The 21,452-nt window shown below is 36.3% G+C and overlaps 1 protein-coding gene across 1 annotated transcript in view; it reads left to right on the forward strand.

The window, feature by feature from the left end:
* Positions 1–21,452, forward strand: part of TRHDE (thyrotropin releasing hormone degrading enzyme) — a 360,129-nt gene that overhangs the window by 304,520 nt on the left and 34,157 nt on the right. The window contains exons 13-15 of the mRNA XM_058673432.1: positions 16,946–17,093; positions 18,829–18,926; positions 19,372–19,479. Coding sequence (XP_058529415.1) covers positions 16,946–17,093; positions 18,829–18,926; positions 19,372–19,479 — 354 coding nt within the window. The remainder of the gene's footprint in view (positions 1–16,945; positions 17,094–18,828; positions 18,927–19,371; positions 19,480–21,452) is intronic.

Raw genomic sequence — 21,452 nt, forward strand, 5'->3', positions numbered from 1 at the left:
TTAGTAAGTATTTCAAAAACAAATAGAATGCATGCATGTGGAAGAAGAGAATGACACACACAAAAATATCAGTGTCAGAAATATAAAACAAAGAATCTGTGTTAGATTTAAGAAACAAAAAAAAAAGGAAGAAGAATCCCTTATCATGAGGAAAGTCTGTTCTGATTTAAAGCTAAGCAGCTGGCTCAGATTTTGAGTTTGGGGAAAGGTAGAAGATGTTCAAATTTTTGACTTTACCTAGTTAGAGTGACCTGCCAAAAAAAGAAACATCACTTTGAAATGTTTCCTTTGCCAGTCAGTTCCTCTTATTATATGATCCAGTTTCAAGCCCTCCATTTCTGATTTATGTCCGTAATGAGCTAGCACTATGAGACAGTAAAAACCCGCCAGTCCAGAGAGCGTACAGCCTCCAATGTGTGCTGCTGCGTGGGAAGTCACCGGTGAAGTGGGAACGCATTGAACTCCATTGAGACTCATTGAACTGAAATCTTCCCTAGCATTGTGATTATGCATCAAATATTAGAATATATGCATTTCTTTATAACTAACTATAGCTTTGTGATACTTTTAATAGTATTTATTAATGTATTAGTCAATATTAATCTAATTTTATTAGGAAATATCAGATTTAGTAAAATATAGGATGGATTTACTAAGGCCCCAATGTACTAAACTTTGCCCCTATGTGCTATAACTGAGGCAGTGAAAGGTAAAGAAAAACTGTTGGGTCTTTTTTTTTTTAATTGATTAATTTTATTGGAAAGGCATATTTACAGAAAGAGATACAGGGGTAAGGATCCGTCCACTGGTCACTGCCCAAGTGGCCTCACCAGCCAGAGCTGAGTGAATCCAAAGCCAGGAACCAGGGGGGTGCAGGGTCCCAAGGCTTTGGGCCATCTTCTATTGCTCTCCCAGGCCACAGGCAGGGAGCTGGATGGGAAGTAGAGAGGCTGGAACATGAACTGGTACTCACATGGGATTCTAGCACTTGCAAGGTGAGGATTTAGTCACCAAGCCACCGTGCTTGGCTCAATATTATTAGGTCTTTTTGTTTTTTCTCAAAATACGGTGTTCTTAAAAACACCGTTTATATCATAAGATGTACAAGAAATACTTATTTAATTTTCCAAACAAATTAACCTTATTGGGGCTGATATTGTGGCTGTTGGATGAAGCTTTCCATTGAGCTGTCTGCTAGTGTACTTATCAAAGCAAGACAAAGTGACCAAGTACAGGCATCCTGCCACCCCTGTAAACGACCAGGATGAAGTTCCTGGCTTCAGCTTGATGCAGACCTTGATGTAGCCACTCGGGGAATCAAGGAACAGTTGAAAAACTCTCTACCTCCCTCCTTCCTTCTCTTCCTCCATTCCTCTTGTTACCTCCCACCTCCCGTAACTGCCCTTCAGATGGGTGAGTCTGTAAGAGATGAAAGCTCTTTCTCTCAATCTCTCTCCCACTTACTCTCTCCGCACCCCTCATCTCTGTATGTGTGTGTGTGTGCGTGTAGGAGAGAGGGAGACAAACAGCTAGAGACCAACACAGCTCAAAAATTAAAAAAATAAACCAGCTAAAAACCATTTTGAATTATGAAGTGTAACCCAGAAGAGGAACAGGCATTTGTCTTAATAGTTATGATGTCTGCAGCTCATGTTGAAAGGCTTGGGTTTGCTTCCAAGGTCAGGCTGCTGATTCTTGTTTGCTGGTGACATGGACTCTGTGAGACAACAGCTAATGATTCATAAATGGGTTCTTGCCAGCCATGTGGGAGACCTGCATAAAGTTTCAGATCCTGGCCTCAGGAATTGCCACAGTTGCAGGCATTGCAGAGGGAAACACTGCATGTGAGTTCTATCAGGCTTGCTGTAATCTGTCTACCTCTCAAATAAATTTTTAACAAAAAACAAAAAAAAATAGGAGAATTCTGAGGGCAGATGAAAAGCATTTATAGATCCTCGGTGAAACACAGAAATTTAGCAGGATAGAGAATACTATTCCTGAAAAGTGCTGCCTTATTTGGAATTCTGAAATTTGGAGTCATGATGAATCGCCTCCACATGGAAAAGTAAGAAACAGATTTAGTTAAGACAAGCAAACCACCAGTTTGTACAGGATGCGGGGGGCAGAAGTGGTGGGCTGGGGAAGAAATATATATGGCAGTTGGCTTGGCAACCATTAATTGTGACAGCTGGAAGAAACAATTAAATGTTAAATCACCACGACGAGAATTTGCAATATACAGAGCTGAACTGTGAATCTCACAGCTCTGCAGCATATTCTGAAATGGGACTAGGGGGCAGAAATATGCCCCTCAGCAGATGGAATCACTGATTTGATTAGAACCAGGCCTGCAATAACAACCCTAAATGTGAAGTGCCCGTGTTATCATCTCTTACCTCAATTGCTGTTTAGCCAAATTCAGTTCTACAGGTTAGGACTCTCCTCTTTAAATATCTACATAAATGCCATGCCAAAACCTGGGGAACTAAAAGAAGACATCATTGGAGAGTTAAGAGTCACAAAAACAGCACGACTCTAACATAAAGTGTACTGGTTTTCTTATCTTATTTAACAGGAGCTCGGAGGATGTAGATTAAGAAATTGATAAATCCATCGCAAAAAATTATTTGTGTTTTGTCATTTTATCTTTTATTTTCAATTTTTACCTGATACATAAAATTATGTATTTTTATGGAGTGCAATGCCTCAGTACATATACGTAGATATATAGTGTATCATATTCAGATTTGGATAAATTTACCTATCCCCTCGTCATCTCTTTATGGTGAAGGAATGTTTATTTTTAGGGATATAGTACATTGTTGCTATTAATAGTCACATTACTGTTTAATAGCACACTAAAACTAGCTCCTAACTACAAACAATACCTGTAAGCCTTTCCTCACTCCTGTCTGCAGCACCTTGCCAAAACATTCTTTTATAAGTTTTGTAGGAGCCTGTATTGTGGCATATCAGGCTATGCCTCCGACTGTGAAGTAGGCTTACCATATGGGCCCCAATCTAGTCTCGGCTGCTCCGTTTTCAATTTAGATTTCCTATTAGTAAGCCTAGCAACATAGCATAGGAAGTCCCAACTGTGTGGGTCCCTTAGCCCATTTGGGAGACTTGAAAGCAGCTCCAGCCTGACTTAAACCTGTTCTAGTCCTGGACGGTGCAGTCATTTTGGGAAGGAACCAATGGATAGAGATCTTTCCTTTTCTCTCCTCCTCTCCCTGTTACTCTGCCTTTCAAACAAATACATAAAGACCTTGCAAAAATTTAAAAAAATAGTTTTGAGTCAGAGTTCCTTCTGAAATAAAATGGTAGAAAGTTTATATTGATGAGGACACTTAATAAATTAATATTCCATGGCCTTAAACAACTTGTACTTATTTGAAAGACAGGGAAAGGAAGAGAAGAAATCAGAGAGCACTGCCATTTGCTGGTTCAGTTCCCCAATGCCTGTGAAATCCAGGGCTGGGCCGGAGACCAGAGCCAGGAACCAGGTCTCCTATATTGTCAGCAGAGACCCAAGTTCCCACGCCCTCATTGCCCCCTCTCAGGCTGCAGACTGCCAGAATTCTCAGTCTGAAATGGAGCAGGTAGGACTGAAACCAGGCATTGTGATCTAAGATGCGGACAAACCAAGAAGTGATTTAATTGCTGCACCAAACACCCACCCAGCTTCCAGAATTTTCTTACCCCAGGGTTTCTCTTACCATGAAGAAATTATTTTTTAATATGATGTCTCCTTATACTCAATCTCATTAAATTATAGGTGATATTTATAGCAAAATAAGTATTTTAAGTTAATACAGTTCTTGTAAGAAGTGTTTTTACAATGGTAATCTGGAATTACCAGATTAATATATATTAATATATGTCCTATTCTGAATTAACAGTTTTGTTATTGTTTTGTAATTTCATTGATGTTTCATTTTAGAAAATTACTTTTTTACTAGTGGTAATTAGCAGTAAATTTTCAGACAGTAAGCAAGGACTTAACCATGAGATTGTTATTAAAATTTATGTGCCACTGTTAAAACATGGTAAATCTATACCATTAATGTCCTGTAATTGTTAATCATCATTAAGGAGTTAGGACATCATTATCATTACTTTTCTTAAATTGTATTCAAACATTATCTGTTTTAAAGAAAGCTAAGGGAAAATTAGCTTATATTTGAGATGGGGACCCAGAATTAAATGCTTCTATGTAAGTAGTGCAATAGCTCAATTGGATAATCCTCTGCCTACAGATGTTGGCATCCATGTGGTGGCCAGCTCATGTCCAAGCTTATCCACTTCCCATCCAGCTCCCAGTTTATAGCCTGGGAAAGCAGTGGAGGATGGCTCAAAGCTTTGGGAACCTCCCACATAGGAGACATGGAAGAAGTTCTGATTCCTGGCTTTGGATTGGCTCAGTTTCAGCCATTGTGGCCATCTGGGGAGTGAGCCAGCAGATGGAGGAACTTTCTCTGTATCTTCTTCTTATATAAATCTCCTTTCCATTGAAAATAAGTTTTTAAGATAAAAAAAATCAAAAACAAAGAAAAAAGGAAAAACAACATGCTCTTTCCTGTGGGACAAGATGATATCTAAATTGTTTACAAGTTACTGAATTAGAAGACAGAAAGTATCAGTAATTATCTAGTTATTAGCTGATTTCAACAGAATCTCAATGAATTTTAAGAATTGACACATTTTAAACATAGATCTAAGACTGCAGAAACAAATTCTCAAATCTGTTGCTAGTATCATTCTGACACAGTCACTTACTCTTATGGCTCAGAGAAGTTGTTTAGCTTTGTTTTTTATTTCTTTGGATTTGCATTTAGTCCACTTATGAGTAAAAGAAAAATACCCCAAATTAAGCTAATATTTCTTCCCTGAATTAATGAGTCACATAAGTAAGTCACCAGGGATGGTTTCAGGTGAGTGCAGGCATCTCTTTGGAGATAGCAATCCCTTTCCTAGACAGTCAATTAGACATTAAAGCCGCTTTTCTATCTCACTGGTAATAAAAGATATTCTTACTTTCTGCATTTCCTATTCAATGCAATTGAGTGGCTTTTAATTTTAATTTGGAATAGAACTTAATGTTTTGAAAGGCTGGAAATGCCACCTTAAATCATAAAGAATTTGATGATGTGTTTTTTTTTCTCTGTAAGTAAGGATGAATATTTTTCTTAGAAAAGGAAAAAAATAAATTGTGGGTGTTTTCTATCTCTTCCATTTACTTTGTTTGAAATGATTTGTTTGACATTTTTGTCTATTAGTTAATAACAGCTATCTTTGAATTTCAGAAAAGCATTGATTATTGATTATTATTGTTACTAGAATTGAAGAAAAAATATTTTTCCTTTGATAGAGTATTCAAATGTTTAACAAAAAGCAAAACATTTTTTCCAGTGTTGTTCAATGTCTGTAAGACAGATGACGGGATATTTCTCTAACTGATGGCTGAGTAAATCTCATTTTCATTGTTTTCACAATGTTGACCAACATGCTGTCTGCCTGGCTTCCTCCATCTGATTTAAACCCATGATTCAGAATGACTTTGGAGGGTTGTGATACTCATGGATTTATGGGGCACTTGGAGGTAGGATTGTCATCACTGTACAGCAACCCTGTCGTTTTGTGACACAGCCTGTTGACTGGTTTGGGATTTATGTTGGAAATAATTCAGAATGGAGTAATAATTTTCCCTTGGCAATTACACTACCATTTGGTACTTTGTCCCTAAGGGGAAAATGAATGTGTCGAGATCCATACATGAGTTTCCCAGCTCGACAGAGGGAACAAATCAAGGTCAGAATAACACGCAGAACACATGGCTTCAGAGTTGTAGTTGCGGTACGTGAGTCTTAAACTCCACGTCTGTGTGGCACTTGACAGTTTACAAAATTTTCTTCCATTTCTTGCCTTTTAACTATCAATTACCTTAGAGACAAATACCATTTCCCCATTAAAATGCATTAGTCTGAAATAGGGAAAGAGACGAAGAGAGATACTCCATTTATTCACTCCCCAAGTAACTGATAGTTTTGCCTTGGCCAGATCAACTCCAGGGGCCAAGAACTCCATCCTGGTCTTCTACTCCACGGCCAGAACCCAAATACATGGAACAGCATCTGCTTCTTTCACGGGTACATTAGTAGGAAGCCAGATCATATGTAGAATACGGAGGCTCAAATTTGACAGCTCGGACTTAACTCACTGTCACTGTTAGCAAGCATAACAAGCAGCACTTTTATCTATTGCATAGAATGTTGAATCTTGTCATCTTATAATGGGATAAGTCAGTTGACAATACTACTTGCATTCTTTTCTAAAGATTTATTTATTTTAAAGGCAGAATGATAGAGACAGAGATCTTCCATCCGTTGTTCACTTCCCAATTGGTCTTAATGGCTGGAGTTGAATCAAACCAAATTGAGGAGCAAGGAATTCCATCCTGGTCTTCCATGTAGGTAGTAAGGGCCCAAGCGTTTGTTACTATCCCAGGTGCATTAGCAGGGAGCCAGACTGAAAGCATAGCAGCTGAGATTAAAATCGACACTCTGATACGCTATGCCAGCACTGCAGAGAGCAGCTTAACTTGCTGTACCACAACAGTGACTCACAGTTGACTTTCTTGAAGTTGGTCATTCTGAAAATATTTTAACCATACACCATATGAAGGCTTCAAGACATGCACTGTGGATGCAGGAATAGTGAAAATCTAATCCCTGTTTTATGGGGTGTCTTAAAGTATTAACTATGAAGGATTTCGAATGTACACGAAATGTGACCCAACAGTGTAATGAAATCTGTATTTCCTCTACACAAACAATGTTTGTTTGTTTGTTTTTCATTTTCTGGTGCTTTTTTCTACTTCCGTAATGTATTTTTTAATTTTATTTTTTAAACTAATGAGTACATGTTTGATCAGGGTGGGAAGGATCGAGGTGTAGAGAAAATTGGGTGAATTCATTGCTTCTAAATTTGCTATTTCTTCTTAAATAACAATTCATAACCCACAAGCAGTCTGCTTTCATCAATATCCCCAGCCTGTCTGAGCCTGTTTTCTATTGCTATCATGGAATACTTGTTACAAAGAAAAGAAATTTGTTTTGTCTAATGGTTCTGGAGGCGGCGAAGTTGAAGAACATGATGCCAGCATCTTTATGGCTTCTGGTGAAGACCTTGTGCGAATGCAAACACACATGATGGGAAAAATGGATGGGGGAGAGGACCCAGTGTGAGAGAAAAAAGGAAACCCAGCTCCCATGATAGCCTGTGCCACTGAGGAGATTCTCCAGCCAAATACACATCCAGCTCTTCCTATTTTAAAGCAAGTTCTAGACACGGAATCAATTTATTAAAATGACATTAATGCATAGCTCTAAAAATAATTATTTTTAAAGCTAACTAGTGAAAAATTTAATGTTTTCTCATAACAATAAGTATTCAGAAAGTATCCATCCTTCCAGTAGTCTCAGAAATGAAATCTTTTTGTTTGTTTTATAATTTGAATTGTGGTCCAGAGATATTCTTGTGGGATTCATTAACCTGTGTTTACAAAAATGTTTTAAAATATTAATTATCCCTATTCCTATTCCTTTTTAAAATGTCTGTCCAAATCATTTGGTGAGTAAGGCTGTTTGTCCTATAAACTCTCAACAGTGTGGATTTTCCTAACTCATCCCCATTGTGTACTTTTTATGAAGAGGGGTGCGTTGCGAGGTCTTTCTGTGGATTTTACATGATACACACACACATACACACACATATATGTATATAAACTTTGTTGTTTTATTATTTTACATGATACTGTTTTGTAAATATAGGAATTTTTCCCTCCCCTTCCCTGCCCCATCCTCCCTTCTTATGTTCCTCATCCATCACTTCCCTCATATTATCACAGTAATGTAGTTCTTCATTAACAGTTAAAAGTTGAATATCCTTCTGTTTATTATTTCATCTATTGTAAGTGTGGACAAAGGTAGAAAATTGATACTATACTGTCAAAGTATATTTAACTGTTTCATGTGTAACCCTTCTTTTATTGGGAGCAGAGATGCCTACTGCAGCATATCTTTACTTCTGAGTATGCTGGTCTCCATTATACAGTTAATCTATGAGAAATATGTATATAATTATTTATATACTAATATTAATATTTATTTTATATTTTGCATGAAGGTTGTATTTTTTGGAGAGTTTTGTTTATTTTTATTGGAAAGGCTAATTTTACAGAGTGAATGAGAGAGATAGAGAAAGATCTTCCACCCACTAACTTACTCCTCAAATGGCTGCAGTGGCTGCAGCTGAGCCAACCCCAAACCAGGAGCCAGATGCCTCTTCTCGGTTTCTTATGTGGGTGCAGGGTCCCAAGATTTTGGATCATCATTCACTACTTTCCCAGGCCACAAGCTGAGAACTAGAGGGGAAATGGATCAGCCAGGACACAAAGTAGCACCGGTATGGGATCCTGGCTCTTGTAGGTAGTAGAGTATTAGCCAGTTGAATCATTGTGCTGGTCTCAAAGATTTTCTTATTTCAAAGAGAACATGTAATATTTGTCCTTTGGGGACTGGCTTATATCATTCAGCGTAATGGTTTCCAGCTGGGGTCTTTTTTTCTTTGTAATAAATAGTACAATTTGGTTCTTTTTTATGGCTGTGTAATAATCCATTGAGGAGATATACCCCAGGGTACTTCTGAGTTGTTTCCAAGTCTTCACTGTTGTGGATTGCACTTTTACGTCATCTGTCTGTGAATTGGTAATTGAATCTAGATGCATGATAGAATATAGTTGAAAATTGTTGGAATAATTACATAGAGTTGGCACTCTATGGACATGTGAAAGCTTTCTTTTTTATGGAATCTGTAGCTGTTGCTGTTAAATGACTTTGACATAAGTGGGGAGAAAAGGATTAATGAGGATTAAACCATTAATACCGACTTTCAAAGTCACAGCCATGGATCAAATCACTGCCTGCATCCCTACAGTGTCTGTCTATCTGTCTCTGTCTCTCTCTGTCTCTGTCTCTCTCTCTCTCTCTTAAAGATTTACTTATTTTTATTATAAAGTCAGAAATACAGAGAGGAGGAGAGACAGAGAGGAAGATCTTCTGTCTGATGATTCACTCCCCAAGTGACTGCAACGGCTGGCACTGTGCCAAACCAAAGCCAGTAGCCAGGAACCTCTTCCAGGTCTCCCACATGAGTGCAGGGTCCCAAGGTGTTGGGCCATCGTCGACTGCTTTCCCAGGCCACAAGCAGCAAGCTGGATGGGAAGTGGATCTGCCAGGATTATAACTGGCATCCTGGCACATTCAAGGCGAGGACTGTAGATGCAAGGTTACCGCGTTGGGTGCCCCACTTAGTCTCTTTTCCTTTTAAGGCCTCCACGGATTGCTCACACTTCCTGTTCCATACAACCTGCTCTTTATCTTACTTTTTCTAAAGCAGATGAAGGGGAATGCAAAAATATTGCTAGGACTCATTAGAATACTGGTAAGAAAATCCTGGGCTTAGTGTACAAAAAGTGGGTTCAGATCCCAGTGTCAGCCTTACTTGCAAAGTGAGCCTAGGGAGGCTTAGAGTCATTTTTGAACCTCAGTTTTGATTGTAAAATAGAAATACTAACATGGTCAACTTGAGAAGATTACATTGTGACTGAGTAACATGCATGTAAAACATTAGCTTGATAGCTGTGTACACACAGGGGGAACTAAATCAGTATTGGCCACCTCAGTGGTTCTCTCATCTTCATAGAGTCATCTTTTCTTTGACTAAAATATTTACTACTTGCCAATGACTGAAAATGTTTACTCGAAGATTTTCCGAGAACCAGAATGTTCTAAAATCTTTAGTTTGATATATCTAATGCAGATATTCCATAAAAAGGAAACAATTTGGAACATGTTAAAAGCATTGTGTATGACAATTTTCTAACCCTGCTATGAAAGGACAACTGTTCAACAACTGTACAACAACCCAAATCTTCCCCGCCAAATTGTATTAAAACAATGCCAATGTAATCATGAAGAATTTTAATTACAAGCAGTTATTATATTAAGTCTGTATTCTTTTATGTGCCATGCAATAAAAACTATATAAAATATAAAAAGCAAAACTTTTACATTGGACTGGAAGAGATAAACCCTTTTGTTTTGAAGTGGTTTCTTTTGAGTGTAGAGCTCTTTTTCTGTTTTCAAATTTCTTGACGTTCACTTCCTTCTCTACAGAGCAGCAGTATGGAATGTGAAAGCTTCACTGATTTATGGACCTTTAGGTTAATGATTTGATTTCTTGGTGGCAGTAAACTCAACCTCTGCAAAATCCTGCTGGAATTTTTTTCACTCTTTTTGCTCCCATGTGGCTCTTTAGATCGCTCGAAGACTTCAATGCCAAATGAGCAGAAATCTGTACTAGTGTAAGAATTGTACTTTATATGGAAATCATAAGTTACTGGATAAATTTCTTATATTAAATTCAGGCTACTTTATATTTGAATCTAGACTAACTGCCAATTAACCCAAATTTGAATATACAGTTTCCTGTGCTTAAAATATTTATTCTGTTAAAATGTGTTCATTACAGAAATGATCTATTAGTGAATTGTCTTGTGCTATGACTCCTTTTAACAGTTAAAAAAAGAACAGTAAGTCTTGGGGGTATGCTGATATTTATGGCATTTCAGTTTCAGTTCAAGCATTGCAAAGAATTGCTGAAGGACTAACATTTGAAAAAAGCTGAGAAAGAATCTAAAAATCAGAATGACTCAAGTTCGGTAAAGACTGACCAAGAGGGATACATGCTAATCAGCTGTTCTTCGAGTAGCATCTTAAGTGAGGACGATTATCCTAAGACAAAGTGCCTAGCTAAGTAGCTGGAAGAAAGAGTCAAAGTGATTGAGAAGTAGGACATGTTTTACAAATAGCTCCTGAACAGACTAGTAGAGAGATACTGAGTTCCTGGAATCATCACTGAGTGTTATTAAAAAGTGGCTGCAGTTGGAAGTGACATTCAAGTGGGATGGGTATAATCTAATCTGTGGTAATCTACAGACTGTACTCCAGTGTTACTACTAGGCTATCAGTGGATCTACTCTGAGCAATGAGTGTATGCACATGTTGTGTTCACCATACCAAGCCAACCACACGTGGAAAGAGTTAAGACCAAAGAGCTGGGATGGGGAATATGATGGCAAAAATTAAGATGCCTTTTGGGATGTGCCACTCCATATAGCAGTACCTGCCCAGTGCCGGATCCAGCTTGCTTCTAATGCATATTCTGGAAGGTAGCAGGTGATGCCTCAAGTACCCAGGTTCTTGCCATCCCCATGGGAGACCCAGATTGAGCTTCAGGCTTCTATATATAGAAATATATGTTATATATTTATATCTATATTTTATGTATATGTGTATTATGTATATGTGTATCTGTATTTTATGTATATGTGAATTTTGTCTATTTTTGCTTCTTTTTTCTGTTCTTCTAGAGTTTATTATTCCCTACACCCATGTGTTTTAGTGTTTCCTCTATGTTTTCCTCTAATAATTTGATATGTTCATGTGTTTTTCTTCTCTATTCTATGGTACTCCAGGGACAGTTACTGGTTTCTAAGCTTTGCCATAGAACCTTCCCAAAAAGGTCACATTAAAGTCTTTTAATAAAGAGTAATAAACTAAACTAAACTAAATCAATCTAGTAAACTTTTTAATTAAGCATTACAGCAAGTGCTTTAAAGCCTGTGTCCTAAGGGAAAATGATGGTGTGTTCTGCATATATTGTGAAATATACGGTAGCCTGTTTGTTGGCTTTAAATGAATATTTAATTAGTGAGAACCAGAGTGCAGTTGATATGACTTATGGGCTAGACTAAAAAATCTGAGGATTGTGCTTCTTCACATACCTGTTTAAAGCATGTAATGATCAGTTGTTTTTAAAGATACCTCAGTGAAATGTTAACATACAATCTGTTTATATCAGTAGGTTCAAGATGTAATATTCACAGGAATTCAATATGGATTCAAAAACCTTTTCTGGATCTTAGGTGGAAAAAAAATCTAAGATCAGAGCATTTCATCATCAGCTAATATAGTCTGGTTTGAATTTTATTCTTGTGAAAATGCTTTATATTTCCTTCAGGTGAATTGGAGAAGGAACAGGGGAGGATGGGAAGGCTGTGTGCTGTAGAGGCAGGGATGGGAGGATCAGCTATATAAATGCATCTAGTAATCTTTTACCTGTTTATTTAATATTCATTCATGTGCTTTCTTACTCGTTTTATTCTTAAATCATTTCTTATCCATATTCCCACCCTAACAGTAGGAAAGACATACTATTTACAACTCTTCCTTAAACATTAATAAGGCACACTTAATTACACATGAGATATTCTTTACATTTGCTCATTTTTTTGCCATTTTCTAAGCAACATTTCCCTGTGATGATGCGAATTTAGGGAAACTGCATTTCAGCATCAGGACCTAAGTGGGCTCCCCACTGGGCTGATTACTTTCAGCTAATGTAGTGTTCCATTCACTGGATTGCAAGCAGTTCCTCTTTATTGATTACATTATCAGGAGTAGTAATCACAGATATCATTACCAACCAATTACACAAACACACATCTAAGCTAGGTAGCAAATTCACTAATATTTTCTGTACCAGTTCTCAATTTTGTAATGAGGTTGATCATCATGCCCTTGTCCAATTAAGTATAGCTATATATTTTAATCTTGTAGGCTTAAATGAAAGCATATTGGATTATATAGTATGTAATTACAAATATTGGTAGCAAAATGAAATTAGCGTGATTTGAGTGCAATCTGTTTCTTGTATTTGAGGATGGCATTAGAAAAAGCTAACTGCTTTAAAAAATAGACTCAAGCATGTATTAAAATGAAATACAACAGGAATTTTTTCTTGCTGACATACATGGCTGGATATAGAACTGATATTTGGTCATTCATTCAGGAAACCAGCTGTATTTTTGACATTTCTTATGCAAGACTTCTAAGGTCTTCTAGAAGGTTGATTTCAGGGAAAATGAATTTAGAGTTGCTAATGGAAGGTTTCTATGAATTAACAGTGAGACATATTTGTAGTCTTGTCACATCTTGATCATTTGTCCAGAAGGAAGAGGAATGATACTGTCTTCTATAAATGGTAGTGGACTGTGAATTTTGGTACTTTTAGGAATCCAGACAATAATTTGAACAATGCTTTCATTTTTTACAAGTTGTAATCATTTATCTTGGCTAGTTTTTCACTCGGTTTTGAATTTTTCTTTGAGAGGGTAAGAGGGAGAGAAAAAAAGGAAGAGGAAAAGAAAGAGAAATGGAGGGAGGGAAGGAGGGAAGGGAAAAGAGAAAGAATGAGAACATAGAAGCACTCCAGTCCAGTGGCTCATACCCCAGTGCCTGCAGTGGGTTTGAGCTGAGAAATCAGAACTCGGCTGCCATCTCACATATCAGTGGCAGGGGTCTCAGTACCTGAACAGTCAGTGCTGCTTCCCAGAGTCTGCAGTTGCAGGAAACGGGAATCCGTGGCAGGTGCTTAGTGTCACATCCAGGCACTCTGAGGTGCAATGAAGGAACCCCAACAGGGAGCTTAGCTCCTAGTCTGAATGCCCATCCTATTGAATGAAGCACTATTCCTTACTTGCCTTATTAGGACTTGAAATGCTGGTCAGGATTGATTTGCTTATTTTTTGCTCTTTAAACCACAGCAGATGTCTTATGAAACCTGTATCATGTTCTTTCTCTTAAACTTGTAAATGCTAAGCAGTTGAAGAATGAAGACTGTAATGTATTTTTCAGGTTTTTAAACAAGCAAATTATATTTATATTATTGTAATTATTTTTCAGAAGATTTCAGTTTTAGATATTTTTTTAGAGTAAATACTTTTCGAAGCTACAAAGAATTTCTTCTGGCTCAGCCTTATTTCCTAGACAAGAAATATAAGGGCTGGAGAGAGAGAAATTGTTTATCTAATTGTGCTGGCAGTGTTAGTTGTGGAGTCTTTTTTTTTTTATTAACTTGCCATCAGATTGCTCTGAAAGCATAAGTCATTAAGTACTATCCATCCTGAATAGAGAAAAAAGTCAAACAATAAATTATGATTGACACATGGTTGTCATGTTTAAATCTATGGAAAAATAGATGCAATTTTCAAACTTATCTGAAGATCTGCAACAAGTTAGCAACTTGCTAAAGGTTCTTTATCTAAAAACATGTTCTTTTGCTGTTTCTTCCACCTAATAAAAATATTCTAAATAAATATTTAACATGAATATAACCCATAGTGTGTTAAAGAGCTGAGTATTATCACTATTCTAAATGATATTTAAAATTAAACATTTAGCTGAGACAAAAAAACATTGTATATATTTCTTTTAAGAAGAAGCCTATATCATTATTTTATTTAAGAAAAATTACATTCTGGGGCCACAGTTGTGGCGTATCAACTCAAGCAACTACCTGCAGCCCAGCTCATGTCCCAGATGCTCTGCTTGCCCTCCAGCTCCCTGCTAACGCTCAAGGAAGAGCAGTGGAACCTGGTCCAAATGCTTGGGACACTTGCACCTACCTGGCAAATTTGGAAGAAGCGTCTGTCTCTTGGCTTTGGCCTAGCCATTTCAGCCACTTAGCAAGTAAACCAATGGATGGAAGGTCTCTTTCTCTCTGTCTCTCCTTCCTCTCTCTCTGTCTCTGAAACTCAAACTTTCAAAAAGAATAACTCACTTTAGAGATTTGCATTTTTTCTTTGGTCAGTAACAAACCCATGAAAGGAAAATATAGCTGTTATTCAGATGGGTTACTAGCTAAAAGACAAAGTTGTTTATGTAATTGTTGTTGCCAAAGACTAATCTCATGCTATTTTTACAAAGATGTAGAAAATGAAAACTGCAAAGAAAAGTATAACAGATCTTGATGTACTGTAAATCACACAAACTTGAGGGAATTTTGAAATTACATGAAAGTGGGTTTATCTCATCATACTTATTTACATCAGATATTAACTATGGTTGAACTTGCACCATGGTTGAATAAAAATCATTATAGTGACATGGATCCTTTTGTCTTAATTCAAAGAAAGCTGAAGCACCATCTTTAGAACTGTTTTTTTTTATGAACATTATAAACACAGCTGTTAGCTAATATTCATCTGCAGAGTAATTTTCGCTTATCACATTGAATAAGGACTAAATAATTTGGCAAACTTGCTTTAAGTAAAAATGAGAAAACACTTTTTCTATGTCCATCATGTCCTATGCACAAATAAAATTTTCCGTCTAATTTTGTGATGTGACAAAATAACTGAGCTTCACAATAACATGAAATGCAGATAAGAAGATTATCAGCTTTGGTTTCTTATTTCACTGTTCCCAGTGATAAAGGTCTGCGTTCAGTGAATTCTTGTCGGTTGGTTTGGGGTGCCATAATAAAACACTTTACAGTGGGTACTTCATAAGCAAGAGTAATTTTTATTCATAGTTCGGGAAGTGGGGGAGTCCATGATCATGGTGGTAGAAGATTCTGTGTTTTGACATGGTATCTTCTTGCTGGGGCATCCCATGGCACTGTGTAAAAGGGGAGGCAGTTCCTGTGAGGTTAGTTGCCCAGAGACCCCACTCTCAGTATTGTAAAATTGGATGTTATGTCCTTATGTATGAATTTTGATTCAGACTATAACAAATATTAATGTAAAAATAATACAGCAAAATATATAGTGTCACTATAAAGTAGAAACATGAATGCTAGTTAATTTTCTACATAAATAGCCATTGAATGTTACTTTGATTTTATGAGGATTTTAGATGTAATCTGATGTAAATAGAGAAATACAAAATGAGGGCCCAGTGCAGTAGCCTATTGGCTAAAATCCTCACTTTACATGTGCCAGGATCTTATATGGGTGCTGGATCATGTCCTGGTAGACCCACTTCCCCTTCAGTTCCCCGTTTGTGGTCTGAGAAAGCAGACCAGGAAGGCCCAAAGCCTTGGGGATCTGCAGCCTTGTGGGAGACCTGGCAGATGCTTCAGGTTCCTGGCTTCGGATCAGATCAGTTCTAGGCGTTGCGGCCGCTTGAGGAGTGAAATAAGTGGACAGAGGATCTTTCTCTCTGTCATCTTCTCTGTATATCTGACTTTCCAATAAAAATATAAATCTTAAAGAAAAGAAATACAAAAGTTTAGTTTCTCTTTGAGTGGATAGCCTTCTAAGTCATAGGTAATATCTATTTTTAAAACTATATTCAGCATTAAAATGTATGTTAGTTCCCATGGTGAAATGTAACTATGATTTTTTCATAGACATTAAGGACAGCAATTTAAAAAAACAAGGTTTCTAAAAATGCTTATATTGTAATCTTATATGGATGCACTCAAAGCTGCAAATTGACATTAATTTGATCATCACTTTGAAAGCCACACGTGTCAAATTTCATTAAACCAAGCTCAATGAAAAGTAAAGGAATATGGTTGGAAATTGAAATTATATCTTAATAATCAATTTTATTTAATTAGTTGTTACCTCAGAAGGATTTCTCTGAAAGAAAATACCTGAAATACCTTCAAATATATTAATAGTATAATAATGTATGCCTTTTTAAAAAATATACATTTTTATAGTTTCGTATTCCTGCAAATGCTAACTCTATATATCAGTATATATGTATAGAAGTATATATGTATACAATATATACGTATTATATATATTCATGCAAATTTTAACTCTGTATATATTAGGCATCCTAAGTAGGATTATATTGAAAAATCGAGTAATTTTAGTTTGATAGCACTGAATATACTCTTCTAGATTGCTATGATTTTTGTGATGAATCTTGCTTTCTTTTAGTTGCAGAAGTAAAATGTGCTTTTTTGCATTATCATGTTTCTTATGTACATACAATTAACACTAACGTTTTGTTTAACTGTGCAGGGCTGGCCATTTGCCTCAGAATATTCCCCTGGAGATTATCAGATACTTGTCCGAGGAGAAGGATTTTCTTCCGTGGCATGCTGCCAGCCGGGCTCTTTATCCTCTAGATAAATTACTGGACCGCATGGAGAACTACAATGTCTTCAATGTAAAAGGATATAATTTTTTCTAATTTTCAGAAGATAAACTGTTTCCTCATTATCTGTTGTATGCAACCAATGCTCTGGTTTCAGTTCTCTCGTCTAGATTGTTACAATTTTTGTCCTGATTTCCTACACAGCCTTGATGACAATTATTTGAAGAAGAAATTTAATCCAGCCTACCACTTGTCCGGGCTTGAAAGTGTTAATTAAGCTTAAATAGTTCACAACTGAAGGAATATACATGGCAAATCGTTAACGCTTAAGCTTTCTCTCCTAGAGTTAAAGGGCTCAGTGTTCACAAAGGACTTAACCTGGGTAGTGGGATCACAGAGGTGTTAAGAGGGTAGAGATAATTTCAGCGAAGTTTCTTAGCCATTATTTCTATCCAAAAGGGCATGGTGAATTTGGTTCACTTCCTTAATTAACAAGAAAATGGACAATGCGCAAGAATCCTGTTTATACTTGGGACCAAGGGGATAGAGGAGGGCAAGCAAGAGAATATCCAGACAGATATGAAGACGTGTTAGCTGATCAGTTTTTAAGCTCAATGCCCAATAAACCGAAGTGGCACTACTGACCTCATCTGACCTGATACAATAATATTTTGAATATTATTAGGATTAAATATTACTGGTGAGCTTTTCATTCCCGAATTTCTGATAACAGTGCATTTCTTTCACCTTTTGCATTATTTATTATTTTTCTTCAGTTATTTTAAAAGCCTTTTTTTCTCTTGTGATATCACTATTTTTTATGAAGTGTTGGCTCTGTTGATCCACCTGTCTGAAATTACTCAAAACCGAATTTTCATGTCATGAAATCTGTTTGTTAATGCCATCTAAGTTTTTTATATCATAAACCTATAGGCAGTAATCCATAGAAGAAAGAAAAGTAATGCTGTTTTGACTATTCAAAGTTTTCGTGTTGTTTAAGCCCTTAGAAAAGACGTGCAAAGAAATAAATCATTACAGTTATGGTTCAGTTTTATCTTCTGGGAAAAGACACATTTCTTTTTCTCCCTAACACATACAACGCAATATAAAACTTCTCTGAAAGTGAAATACACTTTTTGTACATATTTGTACTGTTGAACAGTGTATCTTGTCAGATACCTCACTTTTAGTTAAAGTTAAGTATTTTACTGTAATTTTGGTTGTTGCATTCCTTTCACACAATTCAAGAACCGCATTAAAGAGAGAAAGGGCACTCTTTTATGGGAACTGGTATTTAAGTGTATGGTTAGTTGTGTGGGTTGTTGACTTTAAAGCTCCATATCATTACACATAGATTTTCTGTGTGTTCCCATTGCAACAACGCTAGACTATTGGCTAGGCCAACAAAGCATAATTGAATTCAACAGTCACAAATATTAGAGATTCATTTCCAGAAAACACGTGCATTTGTGTGTATTTGTGAATGGTTGTCACTGTCAGTATACTTGATTTTCCTATACATTTTTCTTCTAAAGTACTATATAATGCAAAGTAGTTAATCATTTGGGAATATTCAGTAGGGAATAAAATTAATGCTCTTACATTCCAATAATATTTTATCCTAATTTTTTTAATTGAAAATGCTAAGGCGAGTAAAATTGTTACAGGCCATTACTGTGTATGTCACCAGTATTTAGAGGTAGATATATGTTTAAAATATTCTTATTTTATTATAGAATTTCAGTTATCATCATGAAGTGATTGGCAAATGACATTATCTTTGTTTTACTCCCATCGGCCCCTTTAGGAATATATTTTAAAGCAAGTTGCAACAATGTACATCAAGCTTGGATGGCCGAAAAATAATTTTAATGGATCTCTTGTGCAAGCATCATATCAACATGAGTACTATTTATTTTCTTCTTTTCTTCCTTTCCCCCAGACCTGTCCAAAAGCATCCCACTACTGCCATTGTGACTTTACCAGCATGAGACAGTCTCTCATTCTTCATCTTACCTTTCATTTTGCTGGAGGTGCTAATGATGGGTGGCACAGTTTTCACTGGCTGATATTAAGAACAAAGGCACTGCCTTGCTGTTTTCAAATCTGCCTGCATTGCTGATACTGAGAAGGGGATCCACGCCCCTCACTACGTATTATTTCCAGAGAAAACTTTGGGTATAATTACTTTGCCCTCTGACTAATTGCCTTTACTCACCAGCATGGAGTTTCGAGGGATAAAATCTATTTTCATATCAGTCATTTGTTTGTTAACTATTTTGCAGTGAGTCACTCTGATTTCATATATTAGTAATTCTTGTTCATGTTTGTCCCTTTTGAAAATATCTAGAGAGCTACGTAGAGAAGTTATAATGCTGGCATGCAGCTTTGGCAACAAACACTGCCACCAACAAGCATCAACACTTATTTCAGATTGGATTTCCAGCAACAGGAACAGGTAGGTAGAAGCAATCCTGTATTTCTGATTTTGAGGGCAGATATTATTAAACTCAGAGTTTCCTCTTCTCAGTTGGAGAAAAGGACAAAAAAAAACTACCAAAGTTTTATTTCAGGTTCACAATTTATAAGACAATAGCATAAAAGCCAAAACACACTCCTCTCAGGAATGTTTCATTTACTTTAAGCTTTCTTAACCTGGGCCCTTATTACTCTTATTCTTTAAATATTTACAGGAAGTATTACCTTATTTCAAGTTGTGATAGTTCCTCCATTTCATTAGAAGAAAATAATAAAATTTAGTCCCAAAGTGTTTAAGGTTCCTTATAAAGTTTGTAATAAAGTTACCAGCATTTAATCTTAACAAAGTAGCATAACAAATGTGAATATTAAAAATTAAAAGCAAAAAGGTTATGGAAAGAGATCTGTGACCCTTCAATGACCCTTGAAAATGACCTTAAACTTTCATCTTGGAATTTTACATTATAGCATTTGGATGCATAATATGAGGTTAAAGTTATTCAATAGAGTTATTTTTGAGGGAAAATACATTATACTAAATGTCAATTGTTCATGAAAGGAATACTGAGCATTAAGATAAATTAAAGATCAGTGGTCTTGCCACAGTTTTTGAATGTTTTTACAGTAACTTTGAATTTCCACAATTTTCTGTTTCTTTTTGTACTTAGTGTGGCTCATACCTTTCCTATTCTGACTCTGGCCTCCATGCTTAACCAGAGGTAGATGGGAAGGAAGTGGAGCAAATGGCAATGTGAAATGACGGTCTCTGTGCCACTTCGGCTTTATGCCTGATATGAGTGACAGAGCTGACTCTGTGAGCAAACAAAGCTACTCTGAATAAAAATAGAGAACCACAATCAATATAATCGACTTATGCAACAAATTGTTACTTGCCCTAGTAAGAATCATTTATGTTAATATTTAGCATCTAAATGACTATATATCAAGGGTAGCTATTTTACTTTAAAAGGCATATTCGGCAAATTTTTCATTGCATTTTCTCTTTGGTACTTTGTCACAGTGTCTTATGTTCTGAAGCATTTTCATGTTTATCCTTGAAGTTAATTGTTCTTGATCTTAAAGTGAGTTAAAAAGGAAATGATTTATCACTATCATCTGCCGATTGACCCATAACACATTTGAAAATGGTGATAAAAGTCGTATTTCATCTTTTCTAGAACTAAAGCCTCTGTATTATTGAATTTTCATTAACACATTGATATTATATTCTGAAAACTATTACATTTGACCTAAAATGGTACACAAAATTTTTTCTACTTTTAACCACCTTCTTTAATTCTACCATTAAACCATGAACTCAAATAATAACTCAAAATAATTTGAAATTTTGTCGATATATGTCACTTGTGCATTTTTGAGAAAAGATATTTTATGCAAGAATATGTCTGCCTACCTCCCTATGATTTTTATGTTATTATCTTTCAACAAATACATACCCTTTCTCAGAACTGATAATTGTTTTTAACCTTTGAATGAATTGATCCATGTAAGCAGATTTTAACAATTTTTCAATAATTTGGTTTATATTATTACTTACCATATTTCTGTAGATAACATTTAAGCAAAATCACTCTCTGCTTTTGGAAACTATGGCTACTGAGGCAAGCCCATTGATAAGAGTACATTGCATGTCCATATCCCACAGTATCGGCATTTGAAGGCTCAGCTCTTCTTCCAGTGTTGACTTCCCTCTAGTTCCTAGTATCACTGCTTAGCAAATGATGCTCAAGTTGAATCCCCGCAACTCGATTGAATTCTGGGCTGTGGCTCCATTTATACTCCCTGCTTGTGGCTAGCATCAGGAAGTGAATCAATGCGTAGGAGTCCTCACTCTCTGCTTTCAAATAAAAGCAAATCAATATTTTAAGATAAATATATGGGGCCCAGCATGGTAGCCTAGTGGCTAAAGTCCTCGCTTTGTACGCACTGGGG

Source organism: Ochotona princeps, chromosome 15 (assembly GCF_030435755.1).
Source record: "Ochotona princeps isolate mOchPri1 chromosome 15, mOchPri1.hap1, whole genome shotgun sequence".
In the NCBI taxonomy this organism is placed as follows: Eukaryota; Metazoa; Chordata; class Mammalia; order Lagomorpha; family Ochotonidae; genus Ochotona; species Ochotona princeps.